The 25,877-nt window shown below is 44.8% G+C and overlaps 1 protein-coding gene across 1 annotated transcript in view; it reads right to left on the bottom strand.

Moving 5' to 3' along the window:
- Positions 1 to 25,637, bottom strand: part of LOC135916091 (uncharacterized) — a 107,574-nt gene extending 81,937 nt beyond the window's left edge. Inside the window, exons 1-3 of the mRNA XM_065449322.1 lie at positions 25,500 to 25,637; positions 19,511 to 19,640; positions 3,956 to 4,276 (exon numbers count right to left, since the gene is read on the bottom strand). Coding sequence (XP_065305394.1) covers positions 3,956 to 4,276; positions 19,511 to 19,603 — 414 coding nt within the window. The 5' untranslated portion in view covers positions 19,604 to 19,640; positions 25,500 to 25,637. The remainder of the gene's footprint in view (positions 1 to 3,955; positions 4,277 to 19,510; positions 19,641 to 25,499) is intronic.
- Between the last annotated feature and the right edge of the window lie 240 nt (positions 25,638 to 25,877).

The raw sequence follows: 25,877 nt of genomic DNA, 5'->3' as shown, positions 1-25,877 counted from the left end.
CACTTCCCCACAGGAAAGCAAGCAAAACAGAAGAGAAAGGAAAGGAAGGAATTAGGCCACGTGAGCGGAGAGCATGGAGGCGAGCATCAGACCGCTGCATTCAGTGCCTTGTAAGAAGTCGATCTTCGAGAAGCCACCACCTCATTTTTTCATTTTTCATTTTTATTTCCTTAAAGACCCCCTGCAGGGGGTTTTACATAAGGGGTGGGTTTAACGTGAGAAACTAAAACATTCTTTTTATTTTCATGATGACAGGTGGGATGTTACTTTTTCTAGGAAGGTTGATGGACAGGTGATGGCTACAATTTCATGGGGAAGGTCGTTCCAGTCTCTTGCTGTTCGGAGGAAGAATGACTGGGAAAATGTAGTCGTACGGGCACGTTGGCGTGAGACTTTCAGCGGATGACCAATTCGGCGAGACGTGCGTGATGGCGGTGTGCTGATGTATGGCTGCTGTTTGAGCTGGGAGTAATAAAATTTGTGAAATAGGCACAGGCTAGAAATACGGCGACGGAGGGAAAGACTGCATAATTGGGACTGTAGCTTGAGAGATGAGACACTGATATAGGGTGAGTATGAGCGGTGAATGAAACGGGCGGCTCTGTTTTGCACAGCTTCTAATGAGTCGATGAGGTAAGCTTGCTGTGGATTCCAGATGGCAGATGCATACTCAAGTTTTGGCCTGATTAATGATTTATAAGCAAGTAGCTTTACATTTTGAGGGGCGTCGTGAAGATGACGTTTAAGAAGGCCTAGTTTTTTATTCGCAGATGATATTAGCTTTGTTACGTGCTCGCGCCATGATAAGTCATTGCTGATAGTGATACCGAGGTAAGTATAGGACGAAACGAGTTCGACAGGGGAATCGCAAATCTTGTAGGTAAATAAATGCGGGTTGTGACGACAATGAAAAGACATGAGTTTGCACTTATTAGGATTAAGCGTCATCAACCAGTGATTGCACCATGATTGAATGCGGTTAAGATTGTCCAGAAGGGATTCTTGATCAGCGGTATTAGTAATTGGGGCATAAATAACGCAATCGTCGGCGAACAGACGGACATGACATGATAAGTTTTGTGGTAGATCATTAATATAAATTAGGAATAGGAGAGGGCCAAGGACAGTTCCCTGAGGAACGCCCGATGTTACTGGTAGACGGTTAGAGGTGTAGTTGTTAATAGTAACGGACTGTGAACGATGTGTGAGGAATTCTTTTAACCATGCAATAATTTCTCGATGCAAGTTTAGTGTGGACAGTTTTAAGAGCAGACGTTGATGAGGTACCTTATCGAATGCTTTGGCAAAGTCTAAAAAGATGGCGTCAGTTTGTAAGTTAGCATCAAGGTTGGAATGAAGATCGTGAAGAAAGATGGCAAGCTGTGTCTCACATGAAAGGCCTTTTCTAAATCCATGTTGGGATGGAGTGAAAAAATTTATAGAGTCTAGATGCTGCATTATCTGGGAGTAGATGACGTGTTCCATTAGTTTACAAGGGATGCTAGTTAGGGAAATGGGGCGATAGTTGAGTGGAGAGTCTCTGTTACCTGATTTGAAAACAGGAACGACCTTGCCCATCTTCCAGTCTTCTGGGATGATACCTGTGGCGAGTGACTGAGAGAACAACAGGCATAAAAACTTGGATGAAATGTCCTTAGTGTTTTTGAGGAACTTAGTGTTAATTTCGTCCGTTCCGGCTGACGATGAAATTTTCAATTTGTCGATTGCGCACGAAATGCCATTTGGATGAAAAATTATGGCTGGCATTGCTAGTTCAGTAATGGAGGGTGGTGAAAGGAATGTATCTTCGTTCTTTCGTGAATACTGATGAAAATGCAGTATTAAATATATTGGCACACTGAGCATCACTAACAGAGTCGCCGTTATCATTAGTAAGGGTGATGTCGTGCGATTGCTGGGGATTTATCACGTTCCAAAATTTTCTCGGGTTAGTTGTTATCATTTTGGGTAAGTCGTTATGAAGAAAGAAACGTTTCGCGCTTTTCACTGCTGTCAAGTACGCATCTTCAGCGCTGTAGTATTTTTCCCATGCAGAAGAGCCGGGTCTAAGTTTAGCTGCACGGTACAGCCGCTGCTTTTTATTTTTTAGTCTTTTGAGCGTTTTATTGAACCAAGGATTTTGGGAATCAGAGTTGATAGTGCACTTTGGAATGTATCTGCTCGTTAGATCACTAATTTCGCGTTTGAAGACGGACCAATTTTCGTCGACAGTATGCTGATGGAAGTGAAGTTCAAAAGTGGGTAAGAGGGAGTTTAATTCATTATTTATTGCTACATAGTCGGCCTTATCGTAAAGCTTTATTGTTTTTTTGGACACTTTCCTTTGAACGGGAGTAATGGTAAATGAGGCGTGAATAACTTTATGGTCACTGATTTCCCTCAGGTAAGTAATAGAAGCTAAGGTCTCAGGATGACTAGTTAGAATGAGATCAAGAGTGTTTTGTGAAGTCTCTGCGATGCGAGTTGGCTCAGTTATTAACTGTGAAAGATTAAAATTGAGACACACGTCGACGAATTCTCGAGGCTCTTGACAAACGGTTACGTGAGGTGGGTGCCAGTTTATAGACGGGTAGTTAAAGTCACCGAAAAGAATAATTCGTGCACTTGGATACCTAGTTGTTAATTGTAGCAAAACACTGTTGAACTCACGCGGGAAGTCAGGGCTATTATGTGGCGGTCGATAGCAGACACCAATTAGTGTTGTTACTGGCGCAGTGCGGCAAATTAGCCACATAATTTCAATGTGAGATGTGATGTTGACAAGCGAGAATGGTAGTTCACGATTAACGGCGACTAAAACACCGCCCCCTCGAGAACCCTCGCGGTCGTTGCGAAAGAGGCGAAAATTTGGCAAATCATGCAGAACTTCAGAATCGCTGATGTTTTCGTTGAGCCACGTTTCTGTTAGTACAACTATGTTGCTTCCGGACGACGATACAAGGTTAGATACAAGGTCTCGTTTGGGAAGGAAGCTGCGTATATTTGTGAAAATGACGGAAAGGCAAAGGGTGGTTCGGGAGTTGGTTCTAGGATGACAAGCTGATAGAGGGTATTGTGGGGACTGGCGCCGAAAAGTTATCTGCTATGCGAATTCCTTCACTGTGTTAGTCGTTTCGTCGAAGAAGTAGCGCTTGGGCCCGATATGAAGCGTTTTATAGCGGAGCGAGAATTTATTAGTTGTTTCTTTTGCAAATGAAACCAAGTGCTTTCGAATATTTTGTACGCGGCGGGTATAATCTTCGCCTACACTGAATTTTGTTCCATTAAATTTGGGCCCTTTAGATAGAATGGTTTCTTTTACCTTGGATGATATGAATTTGACAATGATAGGGCGTAGATGGTTTGGGGTATGACGGCCGAGCCGGTGGGCACGCTCTATATCTTTGGGATCCAAGGCTATTTCCAGGTGTTCTAAACAATGATCAGTGATAATTTTTTCAGATTCGGCATATGTTTCACGGGGGGATGAGTCAGGCAGACGGTAGAAAATTAGGTTGTTCTTGCGGGAGCGGTTTTCGGAATCGTCAAGACGAAGCTCCAAGTCTTGAACCAAAAGAGCTGTCTGGCTAACTGTTGACTGAATGATTTCAACGTCTGATGTAACAGTAGACAGATTCTGGAAACGTTCTTCGAGATCAGTGAGGCGGGTATTGAAATCGGATATCGCTCTGTCGATTGAAAGCATACGTCCTTTTATATCTTGCAGGTCAGAGATTAGTGTTGCCTGGCCATCAGACAGCTTTTTCTATTCAGCCAGAACGATATTCAGTTTGTCTGGTCCAGGGTTAGTTTCAATATCACCAGCAAGGAGTAATAGGGACCGTACATTATGACAACATTCGGCACAAATAGCGGTCAAACACTTAGGGCTCGGCAGCTGTATCAGGAAATAATTACTGGATTTTTTAGTAAATAGACTGACCGGTTCACCAACCTGCATGATGAAGAGAGCCAGATTCGATAACCGTGCCGTGGCACAGCTGCCGAGCCCACAGATTGCGTGAGGTGATTGCTGGTCCTTTATAGGTGGCTTGGCAAGTGATGTTGCTGCTGATGGTGTTTCCCAGTTGAAGTCGAGGGTCCAGTTTTGCACGTGCGGTAAATGGGCAGAGTCGGCGATGGCGCTGATGAAGCGGTGGCTGTCTTCGACGGCGCTCCAAGAAAACTCGGCTGGGGACCAGGATGTGTCCAGGAGGGTCCGGGAGGCGTCGAAGAACACGGTAAGCAGAAGGCAAGCGGAGGCGTGAAAGGGCACCTGCATGATGAAGAGAGCCAGATTCGATAACCGTGCCGTGGCACAGCTGCCGAGCCCACCTCTATCTAAAGTGGATTCTAAAATGACTCTCAGATGGCACAAGGGGGCCATCATACGACATTTCACGTTCCTCCTATTAGCCGAAACAGCTCCCGATGTGAGCGGAGGGTAGGTCAGTCGTGAAAATTTTCTGTTACGCAGAAAACCAGTATTTCTTAGCTTCGTTGTATCGACACCAGAGCATGAAACGGTGGTATAGGTCAGTAACTTAACCTCAATCCATCTCGACGGCAAAGTGCTCTATTTAAACGCTGGTGTAGCAGCATGAGGAGTCAATCTCGAATGAGCTATAGATGGCCTTGAGTGGAATTATGAAAAACCACTTAGGAACTAGAAATCAAGCAGTGCATATTATATACGCAATAATTCTCGGGGAATTCGAGACATAATTTAGTACCTTCTACGGCAACATTCTTCCCAGGGATGGGTATTGTGAGGAGATGGAGGTCCCATGCTTCCTAAACAAAAATATAATCCAAACGTGTATAATGTTTTGCTAAAATTGGGCATAGGACCGATGTCTGCCCGAACCATAGCTTTTCTGTATTTCACCAATGCAGGATACAAGGACTGAATCCCAAGCATGAATGCCCGTCAAAATACGCATCATGTGTTGGATAACATCTAGCAGGACCAAAAAATGCGTTGAGCAACTAGGCGACACCACCAACAAACTCAAAACCAACACTCAAAAACCCGGTTGCCCAAAATGGCGCCGATACTCAGAAGGTTCGCAAACGACGACTCTGAATAACAGGAATAAATGTAGCCAAGATGACCAACAAAAGTACCAAGATCGAGCTCCCCTTCGCTTGAGAAAAACTATTCGGTAATCATTCCTATGCAATATACACGCACACACACCACACGACAATATTAGGAGACATGTTATTGTGGATCCTTTGAGGCCTCCTGCAAACCTAAGAGCCGTAACTACTTTCTGCAGTAGAAAGTACTGCTCTACTGCACTGTTTAACTGGTTAGTATTGTTTACTGGAAAGTACTGGTGAAGTACTGGTCTGCAGCAGCACAGTGGAGGCGGCTTGAGTAGGTGTGGCGACAAAGGCAGAGACTCCCAGGCGACCTGCCGACCCTTCCTCTACGGAAGAATTCACAGAATTGCTCTTTTTGGGCCATCGACCAAGACAAATATATCACAGTGGATGGTGTATGGCACATGCTCCTGTCACCGGTAACACAGGGGCAGACAATGTTTGTCGCGAGAGCTCAATACGAGCAAGGAACAACACTCTGAACGAAAACAAGAATGAAATATGGTGTGTGAGGTCTTAGAACGTCAACGTCGTGCATACCAAGGACTCGCAACGCAAAATCCGTAATTAAGAGTGGAGGGGACTCAGTTATACTGCAATATCTAGACAAACACATGTCACATCAGGGAGGGAGCCTACCATCTGGCCAACCATATGTGCCAACAAGTTGCCTTTGTGCCGGGGGAGGCTCAATTTGCCCCATGTGACATGGGCGTGCAACTAACGGCCCGAAAATTGAAATTCATACCAATAAACTAAAAAAAATCTTATATGGAACACAGGGCAGCCATCCTCACCCCTACTGACCTGAAATCTCAATTGAGTGTCCTCTACCATGTCCGGGACTGAGAAGCCACGCTCCGGCACAAGTGACACTAAAATTTTTAAACAATAACTTTATTTCTCTCTCTATCTTGGTGTTACTTCGCTTTTTTGCTCGGACGTAATGGTACCGACCAAGAAGGATAGCCCTAAGGGGAGATGACATCATTGACAGGCGCTTCGAGCAAGAGTATTGGGCTTCACATTGATCCTAGCAGTGCTTACAGAGAAGCTAGTAAAGTTCCGATTTAGATAGAATCAGTGCAATCATTCATTAGCCGAAGCAACAGAGCAGTATCTCTACGTTCCTCCAGAACGTTAGGGAGAATGATTCAACTTATTCATGTGAATAACGTCGCCTCTTTTATGTGCGTCTCCTGAGGCACTATGGCGTAAAGATATTCCAATCCAGTTTTATTCTATTTCTGCCATTAGCCGCCCACAATTGACACCTACCGCCATGCCTTGGCTGTCTTGCGACGCCTTGAAAGCAGGGACAACTCATCTGATATGGTTCGAGCACGGTGGGTACGCATAATTAGGCCAATCGAAAGAAAAATCATCACTTCCAATGCTACGCCTTTTTCGCCATGAACTCTACGCTAGCTGTAAAAGTTCATGAGGTTGCGCTAACTTCGCTTGCCTGACACGCGACGTCACAAAATCGCAAGAACGCACCACAACAGCATAACGTGTACGCACAAACGGTGCTGTACTATTGGGATTTTTTTTGCGATATAGCTTGTACGTACATAGATATAGCTGTTGTCCGTATGCTTGTACGAATGCTGCATAAAAGCATATGCCTTGCAGATGCACATCCTGAAAAGAATGCTATTGTGCTTTGATTAGTTTAAGATCATCTTCTGTTTATCGCAGGAACAAATCACGGTGCTGAAGTCAGACTGTAAATGTTGAGATATAACTGAGATATCTGACCGAGTAATATAGCATGTAGTCACCGGTGTATATCCTAACAGTGTACCGGTGTGTAATGGGGAATACAGTGCTGCGTATCAACCTGCTTGGGTTGCTCAGTGTGTACGGTGTTGAGCTGCTGTGCACGATGTCGCGATATAGAATCCCGGCCGAGGCGGCCGCCGCATTCCAATGAGGACGAAAACACACGTGTACTTAATTTAGATGCACGTTAAAGAATCCGAGTTGGTCTAAATTTCCGGACTCCTCTACTATGGCGTGCCTCATAATCAGAAAGAGGCTTTGGCGTGTAAAACTCTATAATTTCATTATTTTAGTGCTGCATGTCAGATAAAGTTAAAGGTAGTGTACTGCTGGTGACACATTCACAGGTGACAATAGCGCAACATTTCATCAAACACCTCGTTGCTGTTCTGAGAGATTCTTTTTAAGCCATCCAAACATTGAGTCTGAAAGCCCGAGAAATGGGAGTACGAGAAACCATGATTGTGCAGTACATCTCATTCATTTTAAAGCTACCAAAGAAAATCGTATTTATCAGATCAGTGTTGCTTAGTAACAATGCTATGTGATATAAATTCCATGCACTGTCTCATGCAGGCTAAACCTTAGCGCAAACGATGTTGCATGGACCTCAATACATGATTTTCTGAAACATGACTAAAAAGAACTGTGTACCCAGCGCAGTGGGCCTACGGCTTATGGCGTTGTGCTACTATGAGAGCTACTATGTGCTACTATGTGCTACTACTACGGGATTCGATTACATGACACGGCGTCTTCAACGCATGCTAGAACGCTCGTGTACTTAGATATAGGAGCACAATATGGAAACCGAGCTGGTCCAAATTATTCCGATGTTTTTGTTCTAAGACGTGCCTCATAATTGTGTCTTAGCGCTGGCACCTAAAACCTCCGAATTCAAATCGACGGAATGAGAACAACACATACTCAAACACTTTTCTGCGGACGGAAGTGACATCGGCCTGTGATTCTCCATTCACCTGCAATCACCAGCTTTAGCTGTGGGTGCGACGTTTTGTAAATACGCATTGATGCAGTAGCTTCTGCACTCTGTCGCGTCATTAAAGATCACGACTGAATGGAGTTCTTTTCTCCTGCCCTGTCCTGTGAATGTAGGTGACACGAGAGACAACGTAACGCTTAGAACCTGAGCTTATGAAGTTCTTTGTCTCCGGCTAAATGGTTGACATCTTGTGGTGCTTTTGCGCATTTTCATATTTCAGACAAATATCGATTTCGTTCAAATGAGCGCTGGCTGTATCAGCACGTGCTCGTGAGGTCGTCCTTGCTGGCGAGGAAAGCAGCTTCTATTCTTTGCAAATAAGGAAAAGCAAGCGTTCTTCGAAGTTTCAGCTTTTTCAGGGAATACCTGGGGGCACGTTTTTGTGAACACGACCATCATTGCGTTTCATGCGCGCCTTCTTTGAAAGTCGAGAGACGGGACTGGTGAGAGCGTTAAAACACCTATATTTTGCGCGTCTTTTTTGCCGTCCGAGGGCTGGTTCTTTTATCCAAATAGCTTTCTTGCATTGATTCACGCCACAAAAACATTGAGTTGGTGTTAACGTTGGCTATCCATGTGCGTTTTCGTATTGTTTAGCTAGTCATGGATGCACGCCCGATAATAAGCCCCCAAAATAATGTCAACTGCCGGCGACAGCTTTCTGAGAACGTGGGTGCTTTCTTATATAAAATTCCTCATGATATGCTGCTGGAATTAAAAACTTTATCCCTGGTATGATAGCTTATATGATAATCAAATCGACGTTGATTATGACGAGAGTGGATAGTGATCTTCACTATTGTGCTCATCCAGTGAATTAGTTCAAACAGAGCCAGACCATGTTTGGATGGTTAAAATGTTCAGTTAATGAATACATCGTTTTTTTTTTTGCAAACGCACAATGCTGCTTCACAAGTAGGAAGTCTATGTCATCAGATGTACTGCGCTTGTTCTTCTCGGTTCATGCCTAGCGAAACCAGGCAGTGTGATGATAATGTCATGCATTGGCCAACATTACAGGCATGAGAGTCGCGGCATGGCAAGGAAGTATCTTGGTGCACTTATTCTTCATTCTCCAAATTGAATACATCGCCAAAATTTTTACGTTTTCAACCTTTGTCTCCTATGGTGACGACAGCAGTGCTTGTCACGAGAACTACAGAAAGCGAATCAGCGCAGCGAGGAAATAGAGTTATTAAAATTTGAGAAATTAACAGACTTAACTGTATTTCTATAAATTAGATGATGACAAGGCTGGTATTGTGCATGCCAAAGGTAACACGCTGAAAGCGCCACCTTATATACGCTTAATAAATGTAAAAAAAGTATTTATTTATTTATTTATTTATTTATTTATTTATTTATTTATTTATTTATTTATCACAGTACCCACAGCGCCAGTTTGGCATTACAGTGTGTGTGTGCGGGGGGGGGGGGGGGGGTAGATGACATATATCGTTGACAAACAGCAGTTGATATCGAATACATAAAAAAAGAAAGATACAGATCAGGGCTAATCGCCGGCACAACAAAAAGAAGAAACAAAGAAGCAGAGCATAACCGTACATGTGCAAAGTGAAATAAAGCGGTTCTGTTGACGCAAGCACTAAGTACAGAGAAAAACAAATTGCAAGTCATACGGCTGAAGCAAAGGCATCATTTGAAGATAGCGATACAACATCGCTGGGCAACCTGTTCCACTCACTGACCGTCTTAGGAAAAAATGACATCTTAAAAAGCTCCGTTCTGCATCTATACTCTTTATTCTTATGTGGGTGATCGCGCCTGCCAGAAGTGTACTCCAGTGGCCTTATGTAGCTATCATGATTGAGATATTGCATTCTGTTTTATCACTTTCAATAAATTTAGAAGTGCAAGCATTTATATACCTAACAGACGAGGAAACCTGTACGCTATGCAAGACGAATCGCTACAAAGGTAATGTACAAAAAATTTCCAACGATTTCGTTACTTCTTAACGCGAAACTTGAGCCCAACTATTTAGCTGTTCCGGCTTATCGATATATTGAGGCCCCAGGTAATTTTTTGTTCTGAACACATATTCCTTCCGTAAGAAACACTCCACTACCAGTTCTTGAATATTATGAAGGAACTTCTGCAGTGTGGTCGGAGGATTAGACGGACATATACTCTACTTGTTGCACGCAGGCCTGGTTCGGCGTAGCGCCCCAATGGATCCTGGCGGCGACGGCACTGGGCCTCTGCTCGTGCAGCTCATTTAGAAGCAGCAGCAGAGGAAGGACTTCTACCGATTGCCTCGCTCATGGCTAAGAACTGGCTATTAACAGACCATTAATATAGGGAGATGGATTATATCATATTATAAACCATTTGTGAGCCTCGGACAATCAGTCTCATGCGGAACAATTTGCACCAGCCGCCTCAAACGGAGCGAGGCTTGGCGCAAATGCCTCGCTTATCAGGAAGTTGCGGGAGGCGACGCTTAGGCGCATAGTAACGTTGCGCGATTTAGAGAAGGCAGCGGCTGACTGACGTTGCTGACGCTGCTTGCGATTGAACTGAATGTGACTCTGCGTTTGCGCTTGGGAAGCGTTTCGGTTTTGGATACTCAGCCAGAGGGTCGACAACCGGATAAACACCGTGCGTTCTCGCGTGGTACCCACCACACAGGAGGTCGGAGGGTTACACGCAGTGGCGAAAGGCGGCGGCTATGCGTGTCAGCTTGCGCAGCCGCACATCAGCGAGGTCAGCCTCCACAGAGCTGGCGCTCTGATTGCCGCCGCACAGGGGTGACATTGGAGGAGGAGCGAAGAGAGCAAGTCTTGCGCCATGTGCAAGAAATGGCGTCAGGAGCACGCGCAGTTAGAGCGGCGCGCTGGCCCCTGTCTATGGAGTTGGTTACAGCGAGGGACAACGACGAGGCACGATGGAGATGCGAAACGCAGGAACGGGCGCCAAAGAGCTGCGCTCTAAATGCACTTTCTATGAATGGATTGTTGTACATCTGCTGATGGTGGAATAAAAGACATCTCTAGAACCACAGGTGGAGCCGACTTTATGCATTGTAGACATCGGGAAAATTATTCGCGAAAATTTTACGCCAGTCGCGCCACATTCCCGATGCTCTTACGTGGCCTTGGTATATACCTTCCGTTGGGGCGTTCTTTCACCGAAAGAAACGCCCGCGATCGATGAGCGTTCGTCCGCTTCATGTCGCGCAACAGACAGATAAGCAGTTACCCATTTCAGCAGGATGATAAGGAGTGATAATAGGCTATACATGTCTCATCATGGTTGATAATGGTGCGACGCAAATGGATAAGGTGCAAAAGAGCGACAAGCATTTATAGTGATCTGTCTAAATCTGATAATGTTAGCAAGCACAGATAACGGTTGTTAAGAATCCGATCAAATTCGATAAGGTTGATAAGGAGCGATAAGGGTTGGTAAGGATCGCATCGAGTCCGTAAAGGCTGATGCAAACCGATAAGGTTTGACAAGAGTCAGATCTTGTACCGTAAGGTTGATAACGACTGCTAAAGGTTGACAAGCTGTATACTGGTTTAATCAAGTTTCATAGCATTCTTAATGACACTGTGCGGCATAAATATGAGCAAGCGGCGCAACGTTTGCCCATACTTAGATCCAGAACAGTTTGCGCGTGTATTATTTTCGAGTAATTTGACTTCGAACGACGATGTCCAATATCCATGTGAGAATGCATCTTTTGTTCATGTTATTTTACGATTGCGATACTTTCTTTCTAGTGAAATAAAAGTGATGCATCAAAGCTCATTGGCATTCTCAGAGCTTCAACACTGTAGCATTGTTATTTGCACCACGGGTATCACAAACTTGTCATGCTTGTATTTGCTTTTAGCAAATGTGCATTCTTATTCCGAAGAAGGTATGCTTTGAAAATTTTAAGGTATTCGCAGGTTGGGTTCGCATTTTGTTAATACACGTCAAGATTGAGCTATTAGTCCCTTCGGAAGTAGAACCATCAGTCCCTTTCTGGCCTGTGTAAAACAAGGAAAACAGCAATATTTGGAAAACAAGAGACAAGAGAGACCGCAAGCTCCCGCATGTCGATCGTATTGCAGCAAGGAATCTGTAAAATCGGGAGTTTCATGTTAAGATTGTTTGGAGCGCTAACTTCATGCCGCGCAGAAAGGGTGCTGCGCCGTGTTCTTTTCTAATCTTTTGAAATAACGTGAGTGTACCTTTGGTCCTCGTACAAGGACAGACAGACAGACAATGAACTTTAATGCCTCGTACAAGGAAATCCTCTTTTTCCTGCGGCGCTCCGTGCCTGCGGCCATGGGCTTTAGTTCGTGGGCCCCGCGTTCTGGCTGCCCTATCGAGGGAACACGACAGCTCGGAAACACAACTACTGGCGACGAGGTAGACTTTACTGCAACTACTTGCCCTTCCTCCTGTTCCAGTTTTAGTCTTCTACCCGCATAGAGACAACGCTGTCTGCGCCTACTACTCCTCGTTTGTTCGCCTCACCAAGCCTGGCGCTCACTCCCCCTCCGCCGCCATTTAATTTTGGTGCGGGTCCACCTAGCGTATCTTGGGTGACTTGGGTCCACCTAGCGTACCTTAGGTCGTTCCATACTTTTCTATAGGCGGCCGGAGGTGAGGTTTTAGTGGAGTGGGGGAAGAACGTCGTTTTGCAGTCGAACTTGGCGTTCGAGGGGGAGGGTATATTCCATGACTTAACGTCGGAAGTGAACCCCGCCACAATACAGTTCCAGGTTATCATCAGAAGAGCAGATAAACACTACGAACAGAGCAGCAACAACCTCTTCCACTGAAATATTTTGAGAGACAAAATGCAGCAACCACGAGAGTACTTCCAAGAGAAGCCTCGCATAAGCTGATTTGTACAATCAACTTTTGCGAGGAGCATTTTCAAGCTTTCGCTTTGCATACTCTGAGCCTCGGACTCAAAAACAATTCATAGTAAAAAGTATTACAAGCACGGCATTTATTTTTGGTGGTAATAAGCTGCAAGACATGTGCAAGGATTACCGTCCTTGTCTCAGATGAATGCGCTTCCTTGAGAGCCTAGATGCCATTCCGGCTCTGGTAATCGACGTAGGTGCACCTTCAGTCAATTGTCACCAAGTTTCAGGTGCTTGTACTAATCCTGGTGTCTCTGCCGCACAACGCTCCAAAGGAATTTTCGCTTCGGTTCTCAGGACACCTTGGACTTGTAAAGGGCTTGATTCATGACGAGCGTCAGCGATCTTCAGTGCAGCCCGTAGCAGCAACACTTCCTCATCTAGCCTTTGTACTTCCCGGGCAAAATCTGATGAACTGCGTCGACTGGAAACAGCTGACATCATCGAACGTGCCTCCGCATATGAGTACATTTCTCCGCTCGTCGTGGCTCGGGAAAAGGACCATTCCACACGACTTTACGTCAATCACCGTATACTCAACAAGGCCATTCATGTCAACGCTTTTCCGCTAACCAGAGATTGACTGCTGCATCGACTTGCTGATGCCACGGTATTCAGTAAGTTGAACCTACATTCTTCATATCATCACCTCCTTTTATTGGAAAAAAGCCGAGAGCTTCAACCTTTTATTACTCAAGACAGTGTCTACCACTTTCAGCGCATGCGTTTCTGTTTGGTATCTGCCCCATCCGTTTTCCAACAGAGCATGTCATCTGTCTTTTAAGACTGTCTGGGTATACTATGTTGTCTTAAGGATGTCTTTGTTCCGGGTCACACGCAACGTGACCACGGTAGAAACCCTACAAAGTGTCCTTTCTAGAGTAAACAATGCACTTATGTAGTTGAAGCAAAAGTGTATGTTAAGTGAACCACAAGAAACTTTCTTAAAAGATAAAATTTCTTTATGGGGCATTTTGCCGATGGAAAACACAATCAAGGCGAATGTTGAGGCTCCGCAGCCAAATGACCAGCCGGCGCTACATTCATTTCTGGGCCTCAAGGGGCATTAGGCAAGATGTATCCCGCAATTTGCCGACGTGCTACAACAACTAAGAAAACTTCTCAAGGAAAGGACAAGCTTTTTTCTGGGATCAAGATACTGCATACAGCTTCCAGTCTGTTAAACGGAAGCTGAAGAGTCTGTCGAATTCAATAAGATGCTCATATACGGATGCGGGAACCCTATAAACCATGTAGGTAAAATTTGTTTTTTTTTTCAATTAGGAGCGACGTAATCATTGGTTGAAATTGCGCTGTAGCTCCGCCCCCCGTTGAGTGAGTGAGCGGAGCGGAGACCGGAAACTGCGGTGTTGTGACGTCAACTCTACTGTTTCGTTCCACGTGCGTGCCATCGTAATCTGCTTCGATCCACCCCGTATTCCTTTGTTGGTGCGTCTGCGTGTATGTAGAGTGGTAGTCAACGTGCGTAGTAGTCAACGTGAGGGGTAATCAACGTGAGTGGTAATCAACGTGAGTAGTAGTCAACGCGAGTGGTAGTCAACAGATTAAGGTCACTACACGTACTGCATGAACCGGGAAGCTTTTCACGCGTTTAAACTGTCTTTGTAGATTGCCGACAGCTTTGGACAGCGCACAAATGCCGACGATCGCATCCCCGCTTACGTTCCACGAGGAGGCATGCAGGAACACCACACTACACTTGTTTGACCGGAAACGAGCTCACTAGATCGGCGAAAGATCGGCGAGATCACTAGATCACTTTGCAAAAAACAAACTCACCAAGGAGCATTTCCAACACGAGGAGATCCCAAGACTTTGCTTTCGTTCGCGTCGAAAGCACTGCTCGCACCAGCATCGTTTGCTTCTTCGAGAGGCCGGCTCTTCACAATCGGCTCGTACATGTAGGGAGTAACGCCGAACTCCTCAGAAAAACGCAGTCTCTCTAAATTTTCCATTACCGTCTCAGAAAAAGAGCACCAAACTACCTGGCACCGCGCTACATGTGTAGCGGCAGCGGTCGGTTACTAGAGTTGACGTCACGAGGCGCACCGCCCAATCACAGGTGGAAACGAGACGCGCGAGCTGGGCGTGTCCGCTGCTGCACTTTTCGTCGAAATAAAATATATTTGTGCTTTCTTTCGCTCAATTTCGATACGATATTCGGATTGGGAGGTCTGAAAACCATTATGTAGAGATGTTCACTCATTTTTCTGGAAAACCTTTCAGCTTCCCTTTAGCTTTCAGCTAAAGCTTCCCTACCCCTTTCTGTGACAGTTGATGCTTTGTACGTTGACTTGGGAGGTTTACTCAAGCAAAAATGCGCAAATAGGCTTTTTACATTGGCATCTGCATCTCGAATCTAACCCCCGCAGAGTGACGGTTCCCCACCGCGAACATAAATCAAGACTCTGCCTTTTTGCTTGTGACAATCGGTATGTTCAATCTTAGGGTCGCTGGTTCAGGCTTCGCAGTAACGACCAAGCTCTTGTTGCATCACTGTCTTTCAAAGGTTCTTGAAAGCGCTCTTTAAGAATTTATCAGTGGAATGCTCGACTACTTTACTATAATTTTGACATTGAGTATTGTAAGCACGATCAAGGTATCACAGCTGGTACACTGTTGAGCCTTCCTGTCCTTCCTGAATCTGGAGCAGTTGTAGATGAGGAGGTAGTCCCTTTGCTTTCAGTATGCATTGCCGCCGAAAGGTTTCAGACATCTACGGTGGTTAATCCAGCTTTGCAGGCTTTATGCAGTATAAAAGCAATCAACGGAGAAAAGCTGACGGTTTGCCGCCTGAATTACTCGAAACGTCATCTTTATAGTCCGAATTTTTCTACATGGATATTCTTTTTCTCAGAAGACAATGTATCGTTCCTCCCAGCGTTCTCGCGTCAGAAACTCGTGACCTTTGCTCATGAAGGTAATTTAGGCATCACCAAAACACAAGTCAGACAATGTATCATTATTCCAAGCTTTCATGCGTAAGAAACTGGTGTCCTTTGCTAATGAAGTTAATTTGAGCGTCAGCAAAACAAAACTCAGACTCAGAGGCATCTGCTTGTAGCCTCACAAAGATGCACAGGCTGACGAACCTATGAAAAAGTGCATTACTTGTGAACAAGCAGATATACCTGCTAAGTATTATTTTGCTACACATGAACATGTGGAAAGGCCTCTTCCACCATGGCAAAAATAACCATAAACATATTAGGCGTTTTAGAACCTGCTCAACAGTTTGCCCATTTTGCCTCATTCATGACTGACTATCCTTTCATGTGGCCTGAAGTTTACTTCATGGCTTCCATCCCATCTGAAGCTATCTTGAACTATCGCATTTCTCCATTCAGTGGAGAAGGGACTCCTGATTCCATCATATCCGACAATGGACCACAATTTGTTCCTGCTGAGTTTGAAACCTTCCTAAAAGAATGAAGGATCGAGCATTTCCTGTCTGCGTCTTACTACCCGCAGGCAAACGGACAGGCAGACCATGTCATCAAAGAATTCATACAGATTTCTCTGTTGGAATAAAGAGACTTTAGCTCTCTAATATTACCATACCTGACAATCTACAAATTTTCCGCACATATGACTACATATCTTTCTCCGGCTTTGCTGCACCATAGTCGTCAACTCAGAACTCGTCTCGATGTGGCAAACATCCTTCCAAGCAGTCCGGAACTTCTTTTTCGGTAGTTGTGCTAGGAAGTGCATATATGTGTGCTACGAAAAGAGGAAAATGTCAAATCATACGTATATCCTCGTCGGGCAACAAAATAGCCTCAATTTCGTCACCCAGTTTCGTCCGATGATGTAGCTGTCTAAAGTTTGGTCCAAAATACTTAGGTCCGTTTATTATTCGCAGGATAGGATCCCGTAGTTCCCAGCTGGAAAACAGCAAGCGTTGAAGTACTTCCAAACTGGTAAAATTTTCGGCACGACAGCATCATTTTCAATGCTTAGAGAACGGAAGGCATTGCAGTGACTATCCATCCCTTGATGATAGTTACGAGCCTTTTTCCGCAGTTTCTATTGGTACAGGTTCTGCTAAACACACCCAATTTCAACCTCCTGTTCCATTCCGGTGACCAGGTCCATATTCTGCTGAAGAATCTGCTGGGCTTCCGTCTATCATCCCATCACAAAACAGGGCTTCTGAAAGAACTTAGAAAAGCAATACACAAAATTCCAGCTCACATCTAAGAGTAATGATTCGTCTAATCACACTCCCCAACCAGAATTAGTTCTGGGTCTACACTAAATAGGCAACCCCCGGTACGGTTTAAGCATTACGTTTCATTATAGCTGTGCTGTCTTGGTTTGCTTGCAAATGTTCGCTTCACACCTTGCTATAATAAACGTGTTTTTAATCAACAACATCCTATACAGTTTTGTAAAAAAAAAGCATCACACACATACTTCGGCGATATGAAATATTAAAAGCGTAAACGTGCAGTACGCACGTTTGAACATTCCAACAGCATACATTATTATTGAACATTCCAACAGCATAAACGTGTACTACGCACACTTCCATGGCAACTACGGTCAAGGACCGTAATTTCGGGCCCGTGCTCCGAGCGAATGAGCCGCTGATCTTTGTTATCCAAAGCGGATTGTGTCTATTTGTGTCAATTTTTTTATTGTTCTGTCTGCCAAGAGAGTCTTGCCTCTTCGTTTCGCCAAGATGGGTAGACACTTGTCTTAAGTTGGCAGCCCAACATCATGTGAACTTGTGTGCAAGTACATACCTTTGCTATATGTAAATAATCTTATGGCTAGTATAATAGTAGTATATTCCTTTTACGCAGTTTCTTTCATGTGTTCTCTTAAAGAAAATGGCGAACCAAAGATCTACCAGTCTGTGATAGCGTAGATCTACGGTGCTCAGTGATTGAAACGCGCTGCTCGGACAAGATGGCGGCTGGTACTTTCCTGCGGCACCGGTGCCTACTGGTGACACTGAGATGATGCATTTTTGTGAAACGAAAGTGAGAAACTTTTGGATGCATTGTAACTGTATTCGGCCTCCTCAGCAGTCACTCAGCGATCAGCGGTGGCGCAAAAAAGCGCCAGTCGCCATGCTGTCTGAGTATGGCCTTTCACTCGTTGGGCATTGTACGTGTGCCAAACAGAAAAAAAGATGCTGCTATAAGGTTTCCCGTAGTATACGACTTCGTCAGTAAGATGCTTGCGATAATGTTAATTTTGAGTTTTTTTTATGTATAAGGATGCTTCAATTACACGAAACGCCTTAAGGGTTGAGGTGTTTAATGTGTCGTATTGTCACATTATCTTTTAAGGTTATCAAGGTACTACTGGTTGTAGAGTGCTTCATTTTGTTGTATTTTCTTTAAAATTATGCACTTACCTTGTTCAGTAACGGTACGTGACTTCTACCAAACGTTTAAAATTATGCATTTACTTTGTTCTGTAATGGTACGTCTCGTCTAACAAACGGCATTCATTGTATAGCATATACAGGTTCTGCTTTTCACCTATGGGACATTGTGAGTTTCTAAGTAATCAGTTTCATAAACGATCCAACAAAGTCCAGTAGTTTCACTCAGGGAGAGGGGAAGCTAATAATTATGGGAGAGGTGATGTTACAGCATTAGTTTCGGTTTGTGTTGACTGTTAGCACCACGCCGCGCCTAACAATGTAAGGGTACTGCGCTCTGGTCGCCTTCGCGTTCTGAGAACTAAATCTCCATCTACGATTCGTCCCCGATCAAGGATGTAATATGTTTTTTTTTGGGGGGGGGGAGGCGGTGCTCCCCCAGCCGTTAGTCTTACTTCATGGGCTCCGCGTTCCGACCGCCCTGTCAAGGCAACATTACAACTTGGAAATACAGCAGAATTCCTGATCTCCACAACGCCCTCTCTTATTGTCTTCGTCAAAGCTGACTTTAGCACTTTATGTAGCATAAGCACCGCCGTTAAAATGATCTGCCAGCACGTCAATGCACGTGAGTAAATCTTCATGTGTTGTTCGTGTGAAAATGCGTGCCTAATATGCCAGAACGAAGTATATGCCTCCTATTGTGCACTTTATTAGCATTTATACTATGTCACTGCTTCTCTCTACTGTAAGTACAGCATGTGCTTCGTGTTCATGCCTGTTTTGCAAACCTTTTGGTATTTGCCATGCGAAATATATCTCTACAATTTTTTGGTGGCAGCCATAGTATTATAGCAGTCAGTATTAGTGGAATGTATGCTTGGAAACATAGTCTTCGATACACATTTTGTTGGCTGCAAAAGAGGGCATGGAGTTCGTCATGCTCTTAGACCTCTTAGCTGTGTCTCCTTTTTGCACATTGAAAGGGAAATAATGTTTATTGATTTGAGGAAGTGAGCATTACTGCGTTATGCGAAGCTGCTCAGGAGCCGGTACATTTTTTCTTACATCTTTTCGTTGTTTAACCATGAGAGAAAGGATGACAAAGTGGGACTGAGAAAGAGGCCTAACAAATCACATAGTCTGCCGGTCAAAAATGTAGTTTTCTTTCTTTCACATATATCGCATATGCTTCTTGAAGTGATCCGCTCGGGATGTCCGAAGTTGCAAGCATCGGAAACAACGAATAACGTAAAGACACGCAAAGCCCGTCGGTATTAGTTCGGGCGCTATAGCTCGCCATCGCAGTGTCGGTACATAGCGAAACGAACATTAGAGTATAAAAAGAAAAATTCTTACGGGAAAAACGCAATGATATCCGTTTTTGCGATTAATGTCAAGGAAGTAGTGGAGGAATCCGGGTGACATAGGCGCATGTGGTTCGTACGTCATCGTGGGGGCCTTTAGTACCGGAAATTTGATGCTAGGTCTGCAAGAAGAAGAAACATCATGGAGCAGGCACATTTCTTGCGGAAAAAACGAAAACACTGCAACCATGGCGCAAATGCGAATGAACGGACTGCAGCCTCATTTGATCGTGACATACGTTTAGAAAGAATCAAATGACTTACTCATCATCCTACCAACTGCAATCTATAACGCTATTATATTGATCGTAAGCCTCTCTTTCTATAGAATGCCACATTTGAGAAATTACCGACCCCTGTCAAAGCATTATGCACTATTCCGTTTGCGCACACAACACATTTGCTGACGGTGCTGTCAGCAGCAAGTGGGGCAATATGCAGGAAAAGCAGGTGTGGTTCGGCAACGCGCAGAATCTGCCTAAGAGTTCAGTTGGACCGGATCGGGGTGGCCGGATTGTTGTGAAGTTGGAGCAGGCAGCGAAATCAAGGTAGATAGGGCTTTACGTTTTTAGCAATGTTCACCAACCACACTGCTTTCCGTCGCCTTCTGTCTGTGGATGCGCAGTGACCACATTGCTCGAAGTTCAAAGTGAAAGTGCTCTGGCCAACGCAGCCAATGCACCAACTCCACTTCCACTGCTTATTGGTAGCAGGAGGAAAGTGGCGGATCCATACCCTTGCACTTCAAGAGGTTTACGCTTTCTCTCTACGCGACCCTAGAATAGCTGCCAAAACGTGCAAAGGCACCGGCCATTTCAAAATGACGACCAATAGTAGCGTTCATGCGATTAGAATTAAACCTGTCTGTCTGTCTGTCTGTCTGTCTGTCTGTCTGTCTGTCTGTCTGTCTGTCTGTCTGTCTGTCTGTCTGTCTGTCTGTCTGTCTGTCTGTCTGTCTGTCTGTCTGTCTGTCTGTCTGTCTGTCTGTCTGTCTGTCTGTCTGTCTGTCTGTCCGTCCGTCCGTCCGTCCGTCCGTCCGTCCGTCCGTCCGTCCGTCCGTCCGTCCGTCCGTCCGTCCGTCCGTCCGTCCGTCCGTCCGTCCGTCCGTCCGTCCGTCCGTCTGTCTGTCTGTCTGTCGGTCGGTCGGTCGGTCGGTCGGTCGGTCGGTCGGTCGGCCGGTCGGTCGGTCGGTCGGTCGGTCCGTCCGTCCGTCCGTCCGTCCGTCCGTCTGTCTGTCTGTCTGTCTGTCTGTCTGTCTGTCTGTCTGTCTGTCTGTCTGTCCCAAGATAGGTCATCAAGAGGTGGCCCATACCCAGTGGCCACAGTTTGGGCCAGGAAAGCTTCAGTGATGAGTGGTACGTATCCATTTGGATGTACCCATTAACCCAAGGAAGTCTGACGGTTCGTATTGGGCCGATAGGTGGCCGCTATCACAGGAATTTCTTTTGGGTCCTTGCTTTATTGCAAAGAGTGTAGCCTCGGTTGTAAGTGCCGCTATATAATTTATACAAGCTACTGGGCTAGACGTACTGCTCTAGAGATGCCGCAGTGTTGAGGCCCTGTGTATGTGTGCCGCCTTTCCACATAATCACCATTTTCGTAATACTTTTCCTTCCCATCCTTTTTCCTTGGTGTAGAACAGCAGGCCAGAGCAAGCTATAGCTGAGGCCAATATTTCTTTTTTATGTAAATAACTGTTCTCTCCCTGTCTCTTTTGAACGGGATTGCCTCAGCTCAGCAGCCCCCGATGCTCCACTCAACATACCATGGAATACCAAGTGACTCAAGTTCGGGGGAATTCGGTGAGAGACCCTCCGAAACCGAGGCAGAGAGAGATATGAACCTCAGAAAATGCTTGAAGCAAGCTGAGAATGTTAATGGCAATAAAATTACACGCTACCCAAAGAACAATAGCTCATTTGGGTTACTGGAACAGGCATTCCGCCCACTGTTTCAGGACTCCAGCTTGTACTGAATGCTGTAGTTAGATTTCACGCTGTAATTATTGCTTTTGTGTCACATCAGCATTTCCAAACTTGCGTTTGCTTGGGAGATTAGCATGCGTTAAGTGGTTTGCCGCAGGGTCGCCTTACAAAGGCAAGCACCGCCGAACCGTGTGACGTGAAGGTTAACGCTCAAGCAGAATATCTGCCTCCGTGTAGCCTGGTTCACTACATTCCACCACAATGGATTGCAGCAACTCGATTTCTGGTTACCACTGCTATTCTAATACCAAAATGTGTTTGCTAATCATTCGTAAAACTTGCGCACAATGCTTGCGTTGCACAGCAGACGGTTGTCACACACATCGATAGCTGATGGCTATTTCATGAACTTTCGGACGTCTGACCTGATTCAAACAGTTGGATCAGGATTATGCGTAATGAATGGAGCGTAATGGATTAGACAAACGGTTTAGAGATACCGCAGTGTGGTGGTACTATATAGGTGCACATCCCTCCCATCGTCATTCTGCTCGTATTTTCTACCTTCCATTTCGGCAGAGAATAGCAGAAAGGCAACGCAAGCTCCAGCTCAGGCAATCATCTCAGCATTTCTACAAACGAATTTTGCTTTTTCACGTGACTGTCATCGTGCCAGCTACCAGTGCAGCCAACGCAGTCATGAATATGGAAGTCAGGTCAGTAACTTCCCTTCAATTTTTCCCCTGTTTATAAGTCTGGCCAATGCACCAATGCTGTCCGTTCCGGTTCGTTCAAAATGGCTTATTACTTCTTTGATTATCACACGTGTGAACCATTCTAAAATTGCTTATCCATATTCGCGCAAGTTTGATCCTCCAAACGTTATCAAGCTGTGTTGATTTCTACAAATGAATTTAGCTTTTTCTCGTGACTGTCATCGTGCCAGCTACCAGTGCAGCCAACGCAGTCATCAATATAGAAGTCAGGTCAGTAACTTCCCTTCAATTTTTCCCCCGTTTATAAGTCTGGCTAATGCACCAATGCTGTCCGTTCCCGTTCGTTCAAAATGGCTAATTACATCTTTGATTATCACACGTGTAAACCATTCTAAAATTGCTTATCCATATTCGCGCAAGTTTGATCCTCCAAACGTTATCAAGCTGTGTTGATTTTTGTCCTCTGTAGGGGTGCTGAAGAATAACACTGATTAAAATATAAAACCGAATAACCTTAGAAAGCTAAAGTGTCCTTTTTAGGCTTCATCTTCGTTTATTCCGCGTGAATCCGGAAAAATTAAAAACAAGGAGCTTCAACGAAACTTGGCTTGGTGTCCACTGTGGCGCGGAAAAAGTTATCTGACTGTGCAAGGTTTCTTTTAGATAGATCATTCAGTACATCTGAGGAGAAACATTCAAAAGGATTAGTTCAGCTCGAGTTGGGGAAGTTTATTGCGATGTTTGCAATAGAGTACACTGCCCTTTAATAACTACAGTGGCCTTTATTGAAACATTAGTAATGAATGATCGCGTGTATGTAATGGAACCAAGGTAAAGTCCCATGCGTAATAAGGACAGATAGAAGGGTAGAGAAATTGGCAGCCTTAGCCATCATCTAAATGACGCATTTTTTCAATAAACTACACAGTAGTCGGACAGCTTACCACAGGACAGTCGTGCTACCATACCGTGGCCGCTGTTCTTTAGGACTCCTGCAGCAGATATTGCTATCGCACTTACGAAATGTAGCTGTTTCACTCGAAGGACGCACTGCTATTAAACAGATTTAGTATAGCGTACGCTATAGTTTTGCGTACGTTAAAAAATAGTGGGTCACCACTGCGCATGTGCTGAACGCTAAACGAAATAGCGGGTATAGCGGGCGCACGCAATGCAAACGAGTTAGCGTTAGCGTTTTTGCGTGGTTTGCGGAGTTTGCGTGAAACATGGCGGCGGTCCCGGCTGCCCGCTTCGAATTGAGTTTGGTGTTGGTTTTGTAAGACGCCCTTCGTTCATAGCAAATGACTATGTAAACAGCTTTTGCTTAGTCTTAGGCCGCAACGAATGCATACAGCCTCTGAAGTCTGAAGATATCGCCGCCCAACTAATATTGTAGAAAACGTGCTCTGCTTAGCGTACGCTTCAGGATAGCGCACGCTATAAGTTGCGTATGCTAAACTAAAGCTGACTAATAGCGTTATGCAGGTTCAAGAGACACAAAACAAAGTGTCACGTCGAGTTGTATTCAAAGAGACAGCTTTTGTAGCAACAAATATATTTGCAACGAAGAAAAGTTATTGTCAGCTAAAAAGTTACGCGAAAAGAGGGATTGCTGTGATGCCACCTTTTATGGGCTACGGTACCTATCTGATGTCACGACGGCGTCCTGGGCGGATGGCGTTACCGGCAAGGCGGCAGGCTGAGACTGCGCGCAGCGTGAGATGAATTAGGGCGCAAACAGGTGTGAAACGTTTCTCTAGTGCGAGCTGGCACGGGCGCTTCGAGGAACGCCGCCAAGGCGAGTTGAGAGAGCAGTGGCTCACTCAGAAGTAGCGGCCAGTCACAATGTGGCGTGAGATATGACGTCACATCCTCTGTGGTCATGTGAAATATTTAAATTGTGGAGTGGCAGCGTGACGTTCGGAGGCAATTTTCAACATATCAAAGCCGCTTATTTGCACGCCGGCGACGGTGATAGAATGGTAGACAGATAAACTATTCCTCTACGTCAACTTAACGGCTTCATGTAGTGTCCCGTTAAATGTTGCACTTTGACTCGTGTGATGGTAGATATACGCAGTTGCAACATGTTAGCGTGTCATAGCCCTCAACACAACTCGTGCTGGTTGGAAGGAACAGCGTCCTGTCAGTTTCCAAGCACCTTACAACGTTGTCATTCTAACGTGCAGTGCCAAAGGCGTTGCAAGGGACGCACCTTGATTATTCGCGATATTACCCGACAGGAAACCGGCGGCGTAGTTCACGCCCAAAAAAATATTCATTCAGAAAATGAATTAGGGGTGCGTGCAAATCATATAAGCTTATCTTGATATTTACTGATAATTTCTCTCAAAATATTGCATACACGCTGGAGTCCAGTCGAAACGCTAGTGGGCTTATAGTAGCGTTTGAACACTGCTCATACGAGCAGTAGAACGCAGAACTCCATCTTGGTTACGTCACTGACGTTATTAAGCGCAGCATTAGTGGTGCGACCGATTCTCGTCATTGTTCCTGCCTACCTAAAGACCTGCCAGTGCGCTTTGAGTCAAGGCGCCCAATGAGGCAGGCAAACGAAGCACGGTTTGTAACGTCAATAGAGGAACCAAGCTTCTCTCCAGCTGCCATATGTTGTTTATAATTGAAAATAATCGAAAAGCTTTACTTAGAGCTCTCAATTGATATTAGAGAAATGCTGATCAAACGTTATAAACTCAATAGAATTGTGTCTTATGTTACACCGTCACAGAAAACTTCAACAAGAAGAAGCAATGATGCTAATATCTGTACGGATTCTATATCCCACTAAGAATGTATATGCAAACGCATGTTTCCTCCTGATGTTGCGAAAGTTGTTTCTAGCCTAGAGTTTCTCTTCCTCTCTATTATAATTATGTAATATTTTTGACTGATTCGTAGCATTGTAGAAAAAAAAATCGCGAATGTACAGGCTTCAGTGGAATGATTACTGTTATCATGCGAAGCGCAAATCCATTTTTTAGGTACACCCTTCGCCTACAAGGAACACATTGTTTAAGTGATGAAATAGGCCATCGCATACGAGAATTGGAAGGCCTCGGAAGTCTACCATGCATACTCTGAGGCAGTCATCGGGCCTGAGGACTACCTTCAACAAATAGGGATATTTACCATAGACAGTCGTTAAGTATGCTGCTATAAGTACGGTACAGTAAAAAAAACACGCAAACATGCCCATACGACTAATTTCATTGTGTCTTTAAGAGCGACTCGAATGACTTAAATGATGACAAAATATCAATGAACCTCTCGTGTTTGTAAATAAAATTTCAGTTGTAATATTTCAAGCATTTAGACTCACTTTGAAAACAGCCGTAGGTATCTTTACGCTTCTTGTAGTATATTAGGACGATTTGGAAAGCTTCCTCGGAAGGCGCTTGCTGATTGCCTTAGCGTACGGTACTCTTCAAGACAACTTAACCTACTGCGTACCTGTGCGCACTGAAGGCTTAGATTTACGAGAGAGTGCATAGAAAGGTGAACACCATATTTACGATGCCTGGCAATGACAGCACACATATCAAGTATTGTTGAAGCAGCAGCCTAGAGGCGCCTCATATACTAAAGTGACTGATGAATGTTCTGGGTGCCAAGGCTATGCCTTCTCTAAGCAAATCATTCGGATCCACACAAACAGTAAAAGGTATGACCTTCAAGTTAGGAAGATGAATTGATCCTC

The sequence above is a fragment of the Dermacentor albipictus genome, chromosome 7 (genome assembly GCF_038994185.2).
Source record: "Dermacentor albipictus isolate Rhodes 1998 colony chromosome 7, USDA_Dalb.pri_finalv2, whole genome shotgun sequence".
Lineage (NCBI taxonomy): Eukaryota > Metazoa > Arthropoda > Arachnida > Ixodida > Ixodidae > Dermacentor > Dermacentor albipictus.
This window is presented reverse-complemented; position numbering and strand designations above follow the sequence as displayed.